The sequence below is a fragment of the Camponotus floridanus genome, unplaced genomic scaffold (genome assembly GCF_003227725.1).
Source record: "Camponotus floridanus strain SB8 unplaced genomic scaffold, Cflo_v7.5 scaffold2, whole genome shotgun sequence".
NCBI lineage: Eukaryota > Metazoa > Arthropoda > Insecta > Hymenoptera > Formicidae > Camponotus > Camponotus floridanus.
The window spans coordinates 745819-764990 of NW_020229325.1; the positions used below are offsets into that span (position 1 = coordinate 745819).

At 39.0% G+C, this 19172-nt stretch overlaps 1 protein-coding gene across 1 annotated transcript in view; it reads right to left on the bottom strand.

The window, feature by feature from the left end:
* The window catches only part of LOC105258292 (cell adhesion molecule 2), an 80488-nt gene extending 63141 nt beyond the window's left edge, over positions 1–17347 (bottom strand). Inside the window, exons 1-2 of the mRNA XM_011269458.3 lie at positions 16638–17347; positions 11665–11814 (exon numbers count right to left, since the gene is read on the bottom strand). Coding sequence (XP_011267760.1) covers positions 11665–11743 — 79 coding nt within the window. The 5' untranslated portion in view covers positions 11744–11814; positions 16638–17347. The remainder of the gene's footprint in view (positions 1–11664; positions 11815–16637) is intronic.
* Between the last annotated feature and the right edge of the window lie 1825 nt (positions 17348–19172).

The following is a 19172-nucleotide window of genomic DNA, read 5'->3' on the forward strand; positions in this document are numbered from 1 at the left end:
GAAATGAGAAACAGAAATGTGTGTATGCATGTACGCCTTTGGTCGCGATCGGAATGAAAATCTGTAGAGAGTCTGCTACTAGAAAAACGGGACGAAATTAATTCGCGTTGGCGGAATCAGTTTGAAAAAACACAGACGTGGCAGTAGCCGCGACGAGAGATAAGGATTTGTCGCGAAAAGCGTAAATTATTTTCCTCTGCCGAGACAAACGGAATTGCTCCGAAATTCATGGAAAAGTCGGGCTGCCACTGGCCCGTAAGTTCGTCGATTTATTTCTTCGTCGGGGTACAATTTGCGACGTGAAGGCTATTATCCCCTGTCCCTCTCCCGCTTCTCGGAAGCGGTCTGGAATATATACAACTGTGGTGATAACGCTAGGAATACATTTACCGGACTAATTCAGAGCTTCGCCAGCGCTTTTACGTATACGTCTCGCCGCGCGAAGGAATGCGGTCGAAAGAAAATAGAGAAATTAATTGAAAACGCGAAAGTGTATGTCGGGGAGTTAGGAAGAGAAGATGGGAAGAAGAAACGGAAACTCTCGGGAAATTTAGCCAGAATCGGCGTTACGTTTTAAATTCCGTAACAAGGATCTCCAGACCACATTCCAGCGGTTCGACGAAGTTCGACCGGAATTTTTCTCGCATTCTCGCGATTGCAGAAGAGGATGAAGATAAATTGTGAATAGAATCGGTTGGCTCGCTTATCAATGAAACACATACAATTTGACACGTGCATTTTTTTAACAAGGGACGACTCGTTAAGGGATGCGCGTGTGTTGGATTTAAAATGAGTTTTTTCGAACGGCAATTGTTTCTTGTGGGATTGTAAATTCCCATCAGAGGATTAAATATATTTTTTCCTCCGATGTATACGAGAAACTGGATAATACACGTAGCGTGAAATGAACGGTTTACTTAGCCCGGGACTCGGACATCTATAATAAAGAGATGTTTCGTTATCGCGTGCGCGAATTGTTTCCTCGTTAATCGGTTCCTTTCTTAGCAGGATTATACCCTTGGTATATTACGTATATCGCGCAACATTAGTGGAACTTACTTGGCAAACAGCGTAATGGAAAATATAATCCAGAGGACTAAAAAATCTCCACAATCCCGACCGAAACGAAAATAACTTCGCGAACATGGGATCATCGGTTTCGATTTCCCTGTCTCTCTCTCTCTCTCTCCCCCTCCTCTCTATTTCGCTCATTCGCTCGTTCTTTCCCCTATTTTTCTCCGATCCCGAACGCGGGAGGAAAATTACACGATCCCGGCCGTAGAAAACGGGAACTCGATTTACATACCTCGATGGACCGGGAATCGCACGCGGATCAAATTACCAGGATGGGTCGGCGAATGAGCGGGCGAGCGAGCTTAATTAAGCGCGTGCGCGCGCGAATCGCGCGAGCGACACCGCGCGCGTGATGCACACTTCGTTAAATTTTATTCGTCGTAATTGTACGACTGCGTCCCGCCGCGTACGCTGACGGTGTCACCTTTAATTACATCATCTGTCCTGCTGGCGGCGACGGCGTCGTCGAAACTACTTCTGTTTTCCGACAGATGGGCTCTAAAACGCGCGTGTTGAAAATCGCGGAGAAAAGGAAACAAAGGGTAATAACGGTATCCGATTGTGAGATCGGGCATACGACTCGGCACAGTCGGTGGAGGAGGCGAGCTTAATACTCTTGTCGTGGCGGTTCTTCAGTCGGACGTGCTCGTTAGTCAGATGTTAATGAGCGGAATCTTCATTAGACCGTTTTATATCCTGTGTCGGTCGGTTTGCGAAAAGCGAATATAAAGTTTTGCGGTGGCGTCGCATACGTATGTAATGCAGGTCCGTGTAGCTGGAATGTGGAATGAATTTTTATATCATCTACCTCGATATTATTTTAAAGATACACCATAATAAATGCTAAGTATTTTCGAAAGATCATAAATCATATTCGCGAGTCAATTTGCGATTTTAAATCGGTCCGACAACGTTAATGAAATTACACTTTCGCGAATCGATATTCGTCAATTTATTTTAAAATTGTAATGTAATGCGGACTGAAGCGATTCTGCGCAATGATATGAAAATAATATTCGACAGTGAAGTCGCGTGAGTGTCACAGATCAAATTATAAATATACTTTTTCATATATATCGTTTCGTGTCTTTATGCGTCGTCTTCGTCATGTCAATTATATAAAAAAATTCTCGTCTTCGTCATGTCAATTATATAAAAAAATTCTCTCATTTAATTTTGGAAAATAAAAGCTTACGTGTTAATATCGATGCAAGCATTCAATATTGTGACCTATAATTTAAAAAAAAAATGCAAAGATACGCGAAAGGAGGAATGTAATGTAAACTGGTTTTCAAATAATATCCGACTTTCGTTCGTTTGTTATTTATTTGCGGGAGCCGAAAAACGCGCGAGCGAGCGCAAATTGTTTTAAATTGAGTTCTAACAAATTCACCGATAATTTTGCATTCCGTTACACCCTTTTAAACCCGTCACTTTGTTTCGCCATTAACGTCGTTTCGCGTGACAACGTTATGACATTTCGTTTCCCGCGGAATTGAAAATTACTACCGCACGAGCGCCGGGCTTAAACGGTCCCGGCATTGCAACCTGAATACTTTATGTAATGTCAATTATTTGGCCGTGGATTGGCAAGCGTATCGATTTTGTCGTCGATTAAAGCGCCGAGGCGAGCTCGATCTCTCGCGAAAGCCACCCGGCCACGTTTGCAACGCGACACGAAATAGTTTCCAGTCGCGCTCGGTGGAAATTAACATCTTGGATTGCTTCACGATCGCGGGATTTTCGCGTAGTCGAATCTTATATTTATCACCTGAGCGGAAGAAGCTTTACGGGGAAAATTCGAGGATGCAAGGAGGTAACGAAGGGAAGATAGAGAACCGATAAGAAAAAAAAAAGTAGATTGGTTGTGGCAGTAGAAGTCGAAGATATAAAATATGCAAGCGTAACTATTCGTATAATGAAAGAAGTTACCGATAAAGACAGCGAGAGAGCTGACTTTTAAACTGGTGCCATTAGCATCCCGAAAGTAAAAATTGTGAGAATTAAATCGAACGTGGATCGCGTAATGTAATATTATCGTCGAAAGTTCCTCGACTATTATTATCGAAAGAGCGACTCTTTCGTCCATTGATTATTATTCAATAATGAGGCTGCACGATTTTAACTTCGTAGTTCGCTATTTATCTTACACTTTAAAGATGTAACGTAAAATAGAATTTTAATGCAACAGTGGACGCAACTTTCTTCAAGAATAAAGAAGTTTTAAAATCTTCCGATGTTACCAGACGGTTAGTCAGTGTGCGATAATTTCGCGAATATTAAAATTGAAGATGAAAAATTACTCTTCTAAGTGTTAAATGATAATATTGTTCTTATTCATCGTAATGTACAGTCTGCTGCAATCGATTTAGCGGTGCGATCGATTATAAAAAAATTACGTGATAAATAAAGATAATGTAAAGCACGCAAACATTTTTGACACATATATGTATATGCAAACGAAATATCGAATTATAATGCGTAAATGTAAAAAAAGTAATTTTAAAATTAAAATAATGATCATTTTACTGGCAAAAAGAAGAAACTGCACTCCCGTTTCTGCTTAACCCATTGTGGACATTCGCTTTCGTTTCGAGTAGGTCGAAACATCAGGAGCTTGGAAAGTGCTGAGATCGCACTTGGTCGAGCGCCCTTTCACGAAAGTCATGGGAACGAACGAGCGAAAAAGAAAGAACGGAAGGAGGAGAGAGAAAATGCAATCGGAGAGGTGGAGAAAGCTATTAGAGCGTACGTTTAGCCAATGAGAATTTGACGATACTGCTTCACTCCAGCGAAAGCTCGTGTCAGGGTAATTACTGAAACTACGATTTGCAATCGATAGTTTTTCTCTTACAGCCAAGAGGAACTTCTTAAAAGCTCTTTCCTTTTTTCTTCGTGAGAGAAAATAAGAGACGAAGTTAGCGAGATAGAAAAAAGCAATACTTATGTATCTTTCAGTGATTTCCTTCTAATTGCTTTTTTTCCAAATCGCCTTGTTTTAAATTTTCTTCCAATGATTCCAGTATAATTACGTAAATTATCTTTCAAATATATAATTTTCACATATATATAAATATTGTATAATATAATATATACAAGGTGTTTCTTAATAAGGGCGAAAAATTTTAGATGATTTTTTGTGAAGAGTTTTTCATATAAACATATATCCCTTCCTGTGGAGTTACACTCCTCTAAAAATGGGGGTAAAAATTAGGTTTTTATTTTATCAAATTTGAAACAAATTAAAGAAATAAAATTAGATGGATATTTTTTAGTAAAAAGGTTATTTATTAATTTCTTTCAGTCTCCTATATTGTAAGGAAATCAAACTAGCCTCTATTCAATTTTTTATTCGAATTTTTTAATGTTTATATCGAAAATCCCTTAATTTTTGACAAAGAATCATCTCCTAAAATTTTTCGCACTTATTAAGAAGCACCCTGTATATATCATAAAAAGTATATATCGATTTGTGTATTAAATATTAAATACTTTTTTCAAGCAGTGCTATTTTACTCAAACTAAGGTCTACGAAAAAAGTTTGACGTTTCCGCTTGATGACGTTTGACGAGCTTTTTTCAATTATCCATCGAATGATAGCTTCGATAACATCGTCTAATAGTGTTTGTAGGTTAGCTGAGTTTTTATCTTTAGATGAAAATACGATAATGTAAAATGAAAAATGAAGCAAAAATACGATGCGGGGCGGAAGATAGAATTCGCGTGCATCGGTACGATTAACGAGGGGAAGGAGATTTTGCAGCGGCAGCGGTAGCGACAGCGACCGTCTTGGACGCGAATTGCGAGAGCGGCAACACACACGATACACGATACAGGGGCAACGCTATATAACCGCATCTGCCACCAGCATCCGGCGGTCACGAAACAGAGGAAGCTGAATGAAAAAAGAATGAGTTAGAAATAATTAGCGAGGTCGCGTGGAGTTGCGCGCGGTCGGCCAAACACAGATGCGCACGTCCAGTATGAAAAATTAAGCGTCTTTCGCTTCTCTCGCGCCCGTTCTATTTCTATTTCTCCGCCACGTCTCTCGACTACGCTTTTTATTCCGTCCGACTGTGCGCGGCGCGCACGCCGCGGCTTTATTTTCCTCTCTGTTCCGGCTCTTTTTCACCGCTAACGCCGCCCCGAGTCCCGGGTGCTTTTCCTTTTATTGCCGCGCCCAACGTTCGACGATCTCGCGTGTCCCGACCAAATTTAGCCGCGCCGCGATCCCCGATAGGCTCTATAATTATCCCGTTTTATCTTCATCAGGCGAACGGACTACCTGCTCTGGGGAGGCGGCGAGTCGCGCGGTCGAGGAAGCGATATAACTCGCCTCATTGGAGTGCGTTTTCGATTTAAGTCCGGCACGCCTGGACGTTTACATTCTCGCCGGCGAGTAAACGCCGAGAGAATTTCGAAGCGCTCTATCAACTTTGAAAAGGCACACTTTTATGTAAATGCGTACCGGATGTGTAATTACTTGCGTTCAATTTTCAGTATTTTTAAATCTTACTCTTATTTCATAATTTTATTTAGATAACTCGCGATGTAAAAGAATAGTATATTTATTATTAGCATTAATATATAATTAATATAATTATAATATTGTAATTTCTCTTCTTATTTCTTTTTTGCTTCTATCTGATCGCATCTTCTTGTGGATAATAATGTTTGTAAATACACCTATCTCGTTACTCTCTGGATATTGGATTAAAGAGAAAATTTGTCGAGAATCCTTCGTGATAGTCATCCGGATAAATCGGCCCTACTCTTTAATTCATCTTCGTTACGCGCGTCAATCATCCAGTCGCGCTTCCTTCGTGCACCTTCATTTTTCATCTCTTTTTTTTTTTCGATCGATAAATTACCGTGCAACACTCGGCAATTTCGCTCCTTTGACATATTTTTATCACGAAGGAGTTACCTATTAATGCACAAACCCACGGAAGCTCGACACAAGAGGCATAGATTTTTGCATCCGAATACTTTCGGCCTCGCACTTTTCACGCTCTACGACATTTTTGCACGCTCGCGTGCTTTTCTCCGAAAAACCGAACATTTCTCGCTACATGAATACGAGACCGCGCGGAAAAATTCAAATTCTAGGAACCTCCGCGCCGAGGGACGGGAAATTAAGTTTCGCGCATTTCAGCTTTATTACATCGGGGGACGTGAAAATGCATACGATATTGTGAGCGGAATGCCGAAATGTCCCGGAGCGCGCTATTGTATTTTCTTCTTCTTCGAGTCAGCCGCCAATTTTCGGTTTTCGATTTTTCAATTTGTTAAACTTAACTCTCACCACGCACTCTCGATAAGGTCGCTTTATAAGTTCATACGTCGCTTAATTCCCTCGCTCTCTTTTCCTCTGCGTACACTTATTAATGGCATGATCTGCATCATGTGATTTGATATGATTTTGCACTGATAGGTTTTTTTTACAATTATAACAAATGCATCAAATTGCAGAATATTATAGATTCCAGGAATAGCTCAAACGAATGATTTCCCAGTTAACGTTATTTAACACATTCGTTCGTCCGCGACATTTAATTTTGCGACAATAATAATCGAATTAATACATGTAATATTATGACATTAATAAATACTTCTTCAGTTTCATAACAAATGCGTTATGAAAAAAAAGTTCCTACTATATTTCGTATCTTAAATGAGCTGCTCGTAGGTCCCAGATCGCCGTAAATCGGAGAACTTTGTGTACTGGCGTTTATACACGCGCGTGGTGTCATATATCCAAAAGCCTCGAGGCCAAGCAAACAAGACAAAAATAAATTGCCTATAGAAAATTTAATTACCAACCTCTTGTCGATAATTCTCTCAAAATTCGAATATACACAAAATTGTTAACTCTCGTTACACCCGCTAGTATCATTATGTTGAAATTTAGATCTTCTGAATAATAATAAAAAATTATTTTATAAAAAATTTGTATTATAACAAAAAATAAAAAATGGGAGATATGTTTGTATATAATTATATGAAATATGTTAGATAAAAAAATTTAGTAATGATTAAAATATCCGTACAAAAATAATAAAGTTTACGCAGAAAAATCTTAAAATATTTATGTAAAATATTCATTAAGCAAGATTTAATATTTTGAAGCAAAAAACCTGTTTTAAATAAATGAAAACAAACTTTACACACGTTTTTTCTCTGCGAATAAACAAGTATAATTCCTTGTAATATTGCGATTAATTTGTATCTGACAGATATTTTAACTTTTGTAGATTATGTATAATATAAACATAAAATATATGATGTAATATAAAATATATGAAATATATAAAATATATAATAAAATATGTTTAAAATTTACTGTACTTATTTGAATTGACCGATTACATCTCGCAATTCGTATTCTTTTTTTCGTCTAACTAAATAACTGGCTTATTTTCACGAATAAATTCATCCGAGAGAAAGGAATTTTTTAACATCAAAGTGTTTGAGATATATCTATTATTTATTCGTGTTAACCAAGTTACCGCAGACATCCATTCTGGATGCGTCTGTTTATGTATTGTATATGTGATATTCAAGTTCATGGTTTTAAAATTTCATATCGTATACACGATGCACACAATTTCTGTATTGATATGTATGTAGGGCAATGCATTTTATCCTCTTTACTAGAAATGTTTTTCATTTTCTGCCGTAGATACAGTAATATGTAAAGAAGGCTCTCCATAGGATTTCAAGAAGAAATGTAGCAGTTTCTTTACTTCGATTGATTTCTCCATATCGTATCGTATTTTTTGTATATCGTCGATCTATTTTTAATTTCGCTTCGACATGGCGTCAATCATGGAAATTGTTAATAAAGAACAAAATTAACATAGACTTTATAATTAAATAATTATGTCCTTTTAATGACTTAATTGTCAGACGCTCGCCTTTCTCATTTTTTTCGTTAACAGTTAACTTTTCATTTACTATATAAAAGTATTATAATTCTAATAAAGAAATTTACATTAATATATTCAACATGCATTTCGCTATATAATTCTTATTATTTCCCCGTTTGACGTATGAATTTTATTTGATTTTCTTCGCTCGTGAAATGTGTACGTCAAACTTTACTGTCGCGAGCTTTCATAACCGTTATTTCACGAGCCGACGTGACGGAAGTAAAATCTGAGAAAGTGATGCCTATAGATATTCACCGCAGTTGATATATAACGCGAACGCATCTTCGTATTCGCGGTTACTTAATCTCTTGCCGATCGTAACCTTTTAACTGCTCCCGCGCTCGTTTCGTCTCCGCCCATTTAATTTTGACTTTTACACCATTTGCCCTGCCTTAACGTGAGATTTTTATTCCGCCACGGGCGTAACGCTCGTTCTTCCTCGTCACCTCTCTCCCTCTCCATCTACCGGAACGTAATAAATCCCAGCTATCCCGCACTTTGCTCTCTTACTCAGTACGCAACCCTTGTCTCTTTCTTTCTCTTTCTCTCTCTCTCTCTCTCTCTCTCTCTCTCTTTCTTCAAGCTCCTTATCTACCTTCGTTTGACTTCTATCTCTTTTACACCGCATGCACCTTTGCCGTGATAACTGAGCAGGAACGACGAAACGTAATTAGAAAGAACGCCATTTTTAAATCGTTCCTTTCGTTCCACCCTTAAAAAATGAGCGCGGATGACCGTCCTTAGCTTTTCACTCTCGTCAGGGTATGCATTCAGATTGAGGACCAGACCAGGAATAGGAAAAAGGGAGATGAGATCATCGAAAAAATGGCGTGAGTGAGATGGGAAACGGCCATTTGGAAATTGCAAGAGCTATCAGATACTTCGGTATAGAACGACAGAGGAAACTTTGGCGTAGAGACGAGCTTGTAGCCGGCTATGTACGCTATAACATACATCAGTGATTCTCAATGTGCTGCTTGCATTCTCTAGTAGTAATTTTAATTCTCTAGTCTCTTCGTCAATGGAAAAGATCTTAAAAGCTTTTGAAATCCTTGCATTTAATTTTTAATCAAATTAAACATTAATAAAAAAATTTTAAGCGTTAATAAACTTATTTACCTTTTTCTCTCCGTTAAATTAAAATTTTTTTAAATTAAATATTACTTTATAACGTTAGAAGAATACGTGTGTATATATATGTATATGTGTGCGTTATACACGCACCTGTATGTGTGTCTAAATGAGAAAAAGATTTTTACATCGTCCGTCTAGGTTCGTTAGAAAACGCCAGCGTTTCCCAAATGTTATTTCTACTGCGAATTATGCAAGTTACGCATCTTCTTATTATCGCGCGCTGGTCGTTTTTACAGCATTTTTATCCCGCAATGCGTCATAAAACTTGCACTTTATCGCGCACCGAATTATGCGCCGCCGTGAGAATGCAAAAAGCTTTAAATAAATTTATGCTTCTTGCAATACAGCGAGGTCGAGATATTAAAGTTTGAGAACCTCTACGAGTTATATACCGTCTGTGTCGTACGCATCTTTGGTTGTTATGGTCTTCATGATAGACCCATTGAGCTATATATACCTTAGCCGGAGGGGTAACGACGACAATCAACTCTTGAACCTCTGGCTGTTAAAGACGGGTCGCGAGGAAAGCAAAACTATCGTCTACTACTCTGATTGGCGTTCAATATCAAGTCTGGGTTTATAATTTGTACAGTTACGTGATCGTTAATGTTAGGGTATCAAATTCGACGAACGTCACTTTTGACATGCGTGTTCAGCTATTGGTGTTTTATCGGTTCCAGTTTATTTGCATGATTTGCAGGAAAATCGAGTAGCACTAAACAGGCTGTTGCAAGTAATAATAATTTTAACAGCAATGTTTCGTTTGCGATACGATAGCCACGTAACCACTCGGTGAAAACTAATCCTTCCGATTGCAATTCTACACCGGATTATTTCACGTAATTACGAATTATTGTGATACGTAGTAGCTGTATTTCATGCTATGTTTACTCATGTCCATTCAATCATCTCTCGTTTTCCACCAATAAGAATTTTAATTATTTCTAATATACCAATAATACAAAATGTATAGTTTTTAATAATAATCATAATAACACAAAAAATATATAGACAAATTATTATTCCATTTTTTCTAGCAGAAAATTGTCACAAGCAAATTATTCAATTAAAAGATAATTTTCACAATAAATATAGAATATATAAAAATATCAAATTATCAAATTTACATCAATAACGGTAGTATAAATAAAGAATAATTACCATAATGTAATATAAATGTAATATGTTCATCAATATACAAGGTGTATCAGAGCGATTGTAACAGCAGTTTTTTGAGGAACAAAATAATGAGAGAAATCGATTGGTGTAAAGAAAACTCATAGTTATTTTTGAGAAAAAATATATAATTCTTAATTCTTAATTGCAAATTACATATTTTTTTCTAAAAAAGAACTATGTGTTTTCTTTACACCAATCGATCACTTCCTCTCTTTATTTTGTACATAAAAGCATTAAGGTAATATAATGAATCCAAAAATGAATATCTTGCTAGATATTTTATGATTTAAAACTAAGAAAAAAATAAGAAATGGTAAAATTAAGAAATTATTTCAAGCCTCATATCTCGAAAAGTACTTAAAAAGTACTTAAAAGGTACTTAAAAGTACTTAAGAGAAAAATATTTTATTATAGTGTTTTGGAAAGCTCTCGAGGTAAACTACAAGAATATGCAATAAAAAATGGGGTTTCCATTTAAAAAATTCAAAGTATTTTTTATGTGACCTTGACGGTGCTATTCAAACTGATATGATCATTAAATAGGTTATTTTAAGCCTTATAACTTTTGTATGAAACATTTTTCTCTAAAATGCTTAGGTTCCTCAGAAAACTGTTGTTACGATCGCTCTGATACACCCTGTGTACACATGTAGTATTTGTGTATGTATGCATACACATATACAAATGTACCTCAGAAATTATCCTATGTATTAGTTCCTATATATTAATTCTTGATTCACGATTATATTGAATGAAATCATGATCACATTTGAATGATAATGCGATAATAGATAATACGATAAGTATCGTAGAATTAATTCAATCTCTACAAATAGCGCAGTAATTTACAACAAATTGAAAGATTTAGTTGTACATTAACGATTTAATTGTACATTTCTTGTCTTTTAACGGACAAAAAGATACATATTTAACAAAAAAAATTATATATTAAACTCAATCAACATGCATCAATTGAATCAATTCAATCAACAGCTATTTCGCGATATAAAATCTCGGCTAAAGGATAATTTAAAATGTATGCAACATACAACGCAATTGAATTTTTATCAGACTTCCAACACTTAAAAGATTTTTACGAGCGAGGTCGATTTTCGTGAGTGGTCTTTCGCAGTCTTTGTGGCTCTTTCGAAGCGCGTGCTTAAAATACAGCGCAATAGTTAGTATCCTTAACGGCGAATAAAAAAGGAAATCGCGGAGAAAGAAAGAAGGAAGTGCTTATCCTTTAAAGCGGATGTAGTAGAGGACATTACACGCTCGGGGGATCGGAACAGGGCGCATCCATGTGCTCGCAAAAGCACAGCTCGTCATAAGTGAAAGCACTCACCCTCTTGCCTCAGCAGCATCACGAGCAGCAGCAATATAAAATCCATCGCTCGACGGCGTTCGCGCACTTTCTGGTCCATGGATTCGACTCGTAATTATCACCCAACTGCTTCGGCGATCGACGACGATCTTGCCGACAATTTTCTTCTTCCTGGCGTCAGAGAGAGAGAAATGCCCCGTGATAATAAGAGCGGGAAGAACGAAAGTGTTCGCACAGTGTTGACACGGCGGGTAGCGTTCTTTGAACGCCTCCCACCAGGTTACACCAATTATTGAAAGATTAACTATCTCTTTCTCACCCTCTCTCGTAATTTTCATTTATCGATCTCACTGATGTAATTATTTAAAATCTGCTCATTCCAAAATTACTTTCAATTGCACAATAAATCAATAATTCTTGTTCTTTCTTAATAAAAGTTTTTCATAATTATCAATTAAATATATATATTAATATATATATATGCTTATTTTTTTATTTTAATTTTATAATAATTTTATAACACTTGATAATGTTTGCTTACTTTCTTTGCAAATAGTTAATCTCTCTTATTAAGACAATCATTGCATTTTTCCATTTATATAAAACTCCCAATCGCTCCAGTAGAATTGAATCGTTATCAATGTTATTTCGGAGGCGCGTTCGCGGCACGGTCTATAAGCGAGAAAGAGTCGCGAACAAACACCTACCATAGAGACAATCGCAAAACTGATAGCGAAAGGGAAAGGGAAGAAAGAGGAAAAAGAGGCGCTCGTCAGGCACGCGCGAGGATGCCCATCGCTGGTCTTAATTACCGACGATGTTCTTCGTTATTCCACTGTCAATTAAATTTAATGATTGCCGCAGGTTATTGTGTTTTCATTGTGCGTCCGACCCATGGAAGTACCGTATACGCAGTTAACGGCGACCCCCTTATTACGCATACGTTTACTTACGCATCGAGGCGTGTCTTTCTCTTTGTCCTGAAAACATTTCGATCGGTTGTCGACCGAAATACCCGAGGGAATCCAGTATCGGATCGACATTATCGACATTATCGACACTTTTTTCATCGTTCTAGCGCACTTTTGTCGAAACTGGCCCCGCGCGACGTTTTCCTTTTTGCACCGTCAGTTAGAAATTTTTCGCAATTGAAGGTTCTCCTTCTATTCTCTCTCTCTCTCTCTCTCTCTCTCTCTTTACCTTAAGGTGCTAAAAGCGCTCACTCGGGTCGAGTGCTCTTCATGTTCGAAGCTTTCGGTCGAGAAATTCCGGTAATTCCATGTGGCCCGCCCCTTAACTGCATTTCGTCGTCGCAAGAAGTCGTAAGTCAAAGGGCAACGTCTTTAATTCGCGAGGAAAATGGCACGCTTTTAAATAGTCGACTCATTATAAAGAGCGTAGAGCCGAATTAAGGAGCATAAAAATTGCTACAGCGCATGAATAAAGACTGGGAATTCCAAAAATAGAGACGAATAACCAATCTCGTTCCTTCTTCCTTCTCCCACCCCGAAACGAGCGAGTTAATCCGATTAATAATTACTAGCTGTCAAGAGAGTGAGAAGGCTGTCAAGGCAGTCTCGAATGCGATACGATCCACGTAGTACCCCCGAATGAATTTATAACGAATTTCAGGAATAATCCCGGGGCCGAGCGGACGAGAGAAATCTCGGGCGAGCTCTTGTCTGAATAGCCCGAATCAGTCGAGAATACTCGGCGATTTGACGGGGTTTCCGGTAGCGGTGGTGGACGAGAGGAGGAGAATGGGAGGAGAAGAAAAGAGACGAAACTGCCGTACAACTGCTCCTACCCAGACGCCGGATGTGGATTTTAAATGCAACTTGTTGCCGAGTTTGCGCTGCAAGTCCCAAGCGTCCGGCTTGACAGTCGAGACGCCGGCTGAACACGTTCTTAGGAGGAAGTTGACGGTACGTACGCATGTTTCGCCAATCGATCGTCGTAAAGAGATGTACACAGATGGAGATAGATAGAGGGATAACGCAGAGGTTCCGGTTTACCGATGCACAACGGTCGTTGCTAATGAGCGTAGAGATCAAACAGGATGTTACTGTTTGTCTAACGCGGCTGACCTGATGCCTAACTTTGGAATAGTGATTTGTGTTTATAATTGGGATGTATCTTGCGGGGATTCTGTTTACCGATGATATCGTCCGTTTATCCGAATTGCATGCACAGGATGTATCGGAAACCAGCTGCTTTTCTTAGGTATCTCGCTATTGAATTCGGCATTGTATCAGTATTCAATATCGAGTTAATTTACAGGAATAATATTACATATTTGAATCTACGATTTAGAATCACAGAGCAGACAGAAATTAATAGAAATACAATTTGTTCTCATAAATGTTTCAAATATTCAATTGTACAAACTGCAAAACTGGATCAAATTTCAGTTAAAATATCGTTTTTAAATTTACAGATGAAAACAAGAAAGACACTGAGCGATGCATCCATTTCTTCACAATCTATCGTCAAAGACACATATCAAAAAAACAAGTCAAAGAGAAAAATGACAGGTCTAAATGTGATGGTATAAAATTTACGCGAGATACAGTGGATAGATGGCAAGTTGCGGACAAAGTGAAGCGAAAAATATTGTTTCTTCTCATGGTTCGCATTGTGTAGGATACACACAATTTTTCTCGGAGCCACAAAATAGCCTCACCTTCACCACGTTCGTAAATGATTCCAAGTTTGAGAATTCGAAGGGTCGGCCAAAACTTGCACGAATTGTAGCGCGCTGCATGGTTTATTTATTCGCGGCGAGGCTATTCTCGTTTTCCCACCTAGCTTCCTTTTTCCCTCGCGCCCACGTGTGCGGGTGGCTACCGTGCGAGAACACCTTACACGCAACGCTCGTCCCGATCGTGTATGGCATCGACTACGAGAATCGATTTGTCAGCGGTTATTCCCCTTTAGATACATCCGAATAAAGGGCGGCGTGTCAGCTCGTCCATTCTTGACTTATTCACACCACGATACGTTTGTTGTATCTATATCTTTGCCTTCCCTTCCTCGCGCATTTCCTGAAGAAGTTCCTCCATCGGCGGAATATGAATAAACGATAAAGATTTTTATCGTTCGAGACTGTCCCTTTCACAATCGTGCGATAAAACTTAAAAGAGGGTCCAGTCCTTCTTTTTTAAAGGAAAATATTTCTTTCAACAATATGAAGAATCTTTGCGATGAGATTAGTTATTCTCTCTCCTCTGAATATTTTTTCGTTAATCTTTAACATTGCATCGTTTAATTACGGAAGCTGGTTCGTTCACTTACACTAAAGCAATTTTTAAATAGCAAATTCCCAGTGAAAGAAATATTTTGACACGATTTCACGTCGAACTTTCATGTTAAGAGTCTGTAAGTCCCTTGATAATTTTACTATTTCATAACGTAATATATCGAATGCCACCTTCTTAAATTTTACACACGTCCGATCCTGCCGATTGTTAATTTCACTCGCCTGTGATTTTTGCAATATAGTCGCGATATGGAAATATTTCCCGGTATCACCGTCGTCGATTCAATTGTCGTGTCACTTCGATCTCGCTGCTCTCCATAACTACCATCTGCGCGACACCGTTCTCGTTCTCGAATGCGAAATTCGAATCCCGCCATGCGTACTTTTTCATTGCTCCTTTTTCCCTGGAGCGTTCGCTCTCTGTCGCTCGTGTTCCATCGATATGCATCGGCATACGCTCGATGAAATCGCCCGATCGCTCATATAAAATCGAAGTCGATGCACCCACCAGGCGCGCTTTCCATTTCCGACTTTGTTCTTCTCGTCATAATCAGCCGTCGATTTTACCGATACCGATAACGGATGGCGTTCTTTATTATCCTGCTCGATTTTAGGCGACGATTCGGCTCCATATCGCCCTTTATTCCTTGATTCCAGTTAAGAAGGACTTTCCGCAATTTTGCCGGAAATATGAGGGGCGAATTTCCGTCTCGATAATCAATGTCTCAATCCTGCACAGCATCCGCATTCATCGAGTGGATATCCCTCGTTTGTATTCTTACGACGTAATAAATTTCAATTGGCCTTCGCGCGAAGTGAGCCTTCCGGCCTTCAGATTTTATGAAAACGTTCTTTTTTGCGATATATCAATTCAATGTTTTATTAATTTTATTTCTGAGGACTAATCGCCGTGTAGGAGAATTTAATACTTATGAAAACAGTACTAAACGGAGTAATATTTTCTTATTATATTTAATATGTTTATTATAAAAAATGAATCTTAAAAGCAACAGATTCTTGTTACATTAATAATCATTCAAACTATGTCAACTGAATCCGCGTAGAATAAACGATGAGCTTTAATCAACCAACTTAAGCAAACTGCACGGATCGCTTACTCCTGATTTGCATAATTTTCTAGATAAAGGAGATTTCGCGATGCATGTATAATGATATGATAGACAGGTTAGTCCAAGCTTCCGATCGATTGCGAATTTGTGATATTATATTTCTTTCGAGGGGATTGTATATATCTCAATATCACATATACCGTTGGTTAATTCAAATATATTATAATAATATTAATTCAAACGTATTAGACCAATCTACGTGAATGTATGGGATGTGTACGCGATTCGCATAATTCTGCGCGCGTATCTTATACATCGCTAAAATGCATATATTAACTCGATCGAGATTCCAATGGATCGAGATTTTGCGAAATCGCGTTTATTTCAGATCGCGTCCGTTAATTCGCATCGCTAACCGATTCGAAAATCCCCGATTGCGAGTCTCATCATTTCGCGGAACATAATGAGATATTCCGGTTGCGTATCGTATTATGCACCGACATAATGGACCTGTTATAAACTCGTGCAATATGCAATCGTGCCTCCGATCGGTATTGAAATTTAGCGTGACCGCATTTATATTTTGAACCGCGCGGACGCATTAATTCGCCTTCCTGGGCGATTTGAGGCCGCGTCGGGGTGCGCTGCCGCGGTTTTCAGCCTACCTTCGCGACCCGATCCGGGTTAAGAGCGGCTCGCCGCAATTCCGGGGACAGCATCGAAACTCTTCCGGCCGGCTGGTTTCATCGCGCGACCAAGCGACCGAAAACGCGAATGCGGTTTATATGCCCGTTCGGATCCTGGCGGCGGCGGCAGCGGCCAATGATTGAAATTAAAATTAGAGATAGCGTCGCTCGTTGTCGCCCGCAGCTTGTGTTTTTCCAAACGGTTTTTCCATTCGCGTGCACGTGTTTACCCGTAGGGGTCGACCCGCGCGCGATCGAGGGAGATATATAAAATCAACGCCGGCACTCGACGCGACGCGATTCCGATTCATCCGCACGCCACCGTCCACGAGGGGGAAACGTCATTATTGCGCGCGCGTGCGAATTAATCCGAAGGAACGCGTGAGCTCCGGTTGGAATTAATTTCCATCTTCTCGCTCCGCGTCGAGGCGAACTGCGTCGACGATCCTCGGCGAAACCAAAGGATCCCGAGGGATTAACGTTCCGAGTTTCCAGAGTCAATCGCTCATTTCTCAGTCGCGTCGACGACGTCTCGCGTCGTATATTCTTCCGCACAATAATCTTCGCCGAGAGAAGGAATGGAGAATTGTTCTCCTTCTCTCGTCTCCTCACTTAACACGCGCGACAACTTTGGAAGTGGCGCCGCGGCATGCGCGGACCGTCGTCCGGGTGAAAGTTCGCGTCGCGGATGGCCGATGCGGACTACGAAAGCTCGACCGCGCGACGTTTTACCTCCGTACGGCGGTTCGTAGCACCTGAGCGCTTGCGCATCTCGTGCCTGACAGGTGCAACTGCACGCGCCGAGTCCACGACGATCGCCGACGAACGCCGAGGCGCCAATCAGACGTTGAACGCCGACATGGAAGCGATTATTATCCCTTTGTACTTATTATTATTATTGCTACTACCACTATTATTATTTCTATTATTTCTATTACTATTATTGTTATTATTATTATTATTACTCGACGTTGCGCCAAGCAGCCTGAGCAGCCTGAGCTCTTTGATTGCAATTGTCTATAGTAAAATTAGAGAGAGAAAGGGAGAAAAAGCACTTATCGCCAGCGACACTTGCGCGCTTTTAGAATCGTTTCTGAAGGCGTCGGTTTCGAATAAATTTTGTAGATTACACACGTGTAAAGAAACATGTTCCGTATCAATAGTGTTATGAAAATAATTATTTTTTTCTCTTAATTAAATTATTGATTAGATAGATTCTGATCAAATATTTTTATTTATTATTATTATATTATAAAGGAATCATTTGTCATACACATACATTGCGCGCGAAACAAATTGCAAAACAAAATCAAAAATATATTTTTTAAATTGTTAAATTTTTATATAATTATGTCATAGACATTTAATAATGTTGCAGAGATTGAATTGAAAATTAAATAAAAAATATTCAAATGTTCAAAAAAGTTATAAAAAAAGAATAATACAAGAGGACTGTGCATACCACTGTGATTACTATTGAAGTTACATTCAAGTGAATATATAGGTACAACTTGTAAATTTCTCTGCCTTGAATTCCGGATGTTTGCGCTTTGTGAATATTTAAAGAAATATCATTCTGCATACAAAAGAGAAAAGGGGAAAGAAAGATGTGATTCTTCTAAAAAAATTCTTTGCAAGACTTACAATTTGCTGCACATATACATAATACACATGATATACACATGGGATCCTGTCTATTTTTTAGATTCTACATTTAATTGCGGTAGGATTTTGACATACGCATACATTATAGAGAAAAATTTCGGAATGTTCGAAAGAATTATGACTACAGGGTGCAGTGACATAGAAATACGATGCGAAATGACTAGGAACGCTGAGAATTATTATTGATGCCCACCTATGCAGACGTGTCGTGATACTGTTCTCGGTGATTATAGGATGTCGTCGTAAAAATGAGGACGCTTGTACCTACGTTGGCAGGTCGAGAAGGAACAGTACTTTGATACGACTACAGTTATCGACGAATCGGCGAAACGATAATTCTTCTCGGCCACTTTGGGATATATCTTCCGAGTAATTTACATCGTACGCCTTTCGAGCGCCGAATTTCAAGTCGCAAGCTATAGTCAAAGCGTTCGTCCGCAGACTCTTAAATCCATCGTACTTTCGTACTTTCGATAGATCGATATCTAAGCGAGTCACGACGGCGGACTCGCACTATGCCAAAGTTTACGAAGCAGAGACGGCTGTCTCAGAGAACACGCGTCGGATAATTCTATTGTTGCTCCAGCGAACGTGCAACTTGTACGTGACCTATAAGTTATATACATTTAGTTTCACGTCAGGACTCTTGCGCCCAGCATTACTCGTTCAATTAATTGCCCGAATACTCGTGAACGGTCTGACATTCGCGCGCGTTCAATCGCGCACCAATTCGCTGATTTGTTTGCGTCGACTATTTATATGCATTGATGACGATCGACGTTTAATGTACAGTTTAATCGCTCGCAGAAATAATTATTCCTCTATCTCTTTTTGGTTTTCTCTCGTATT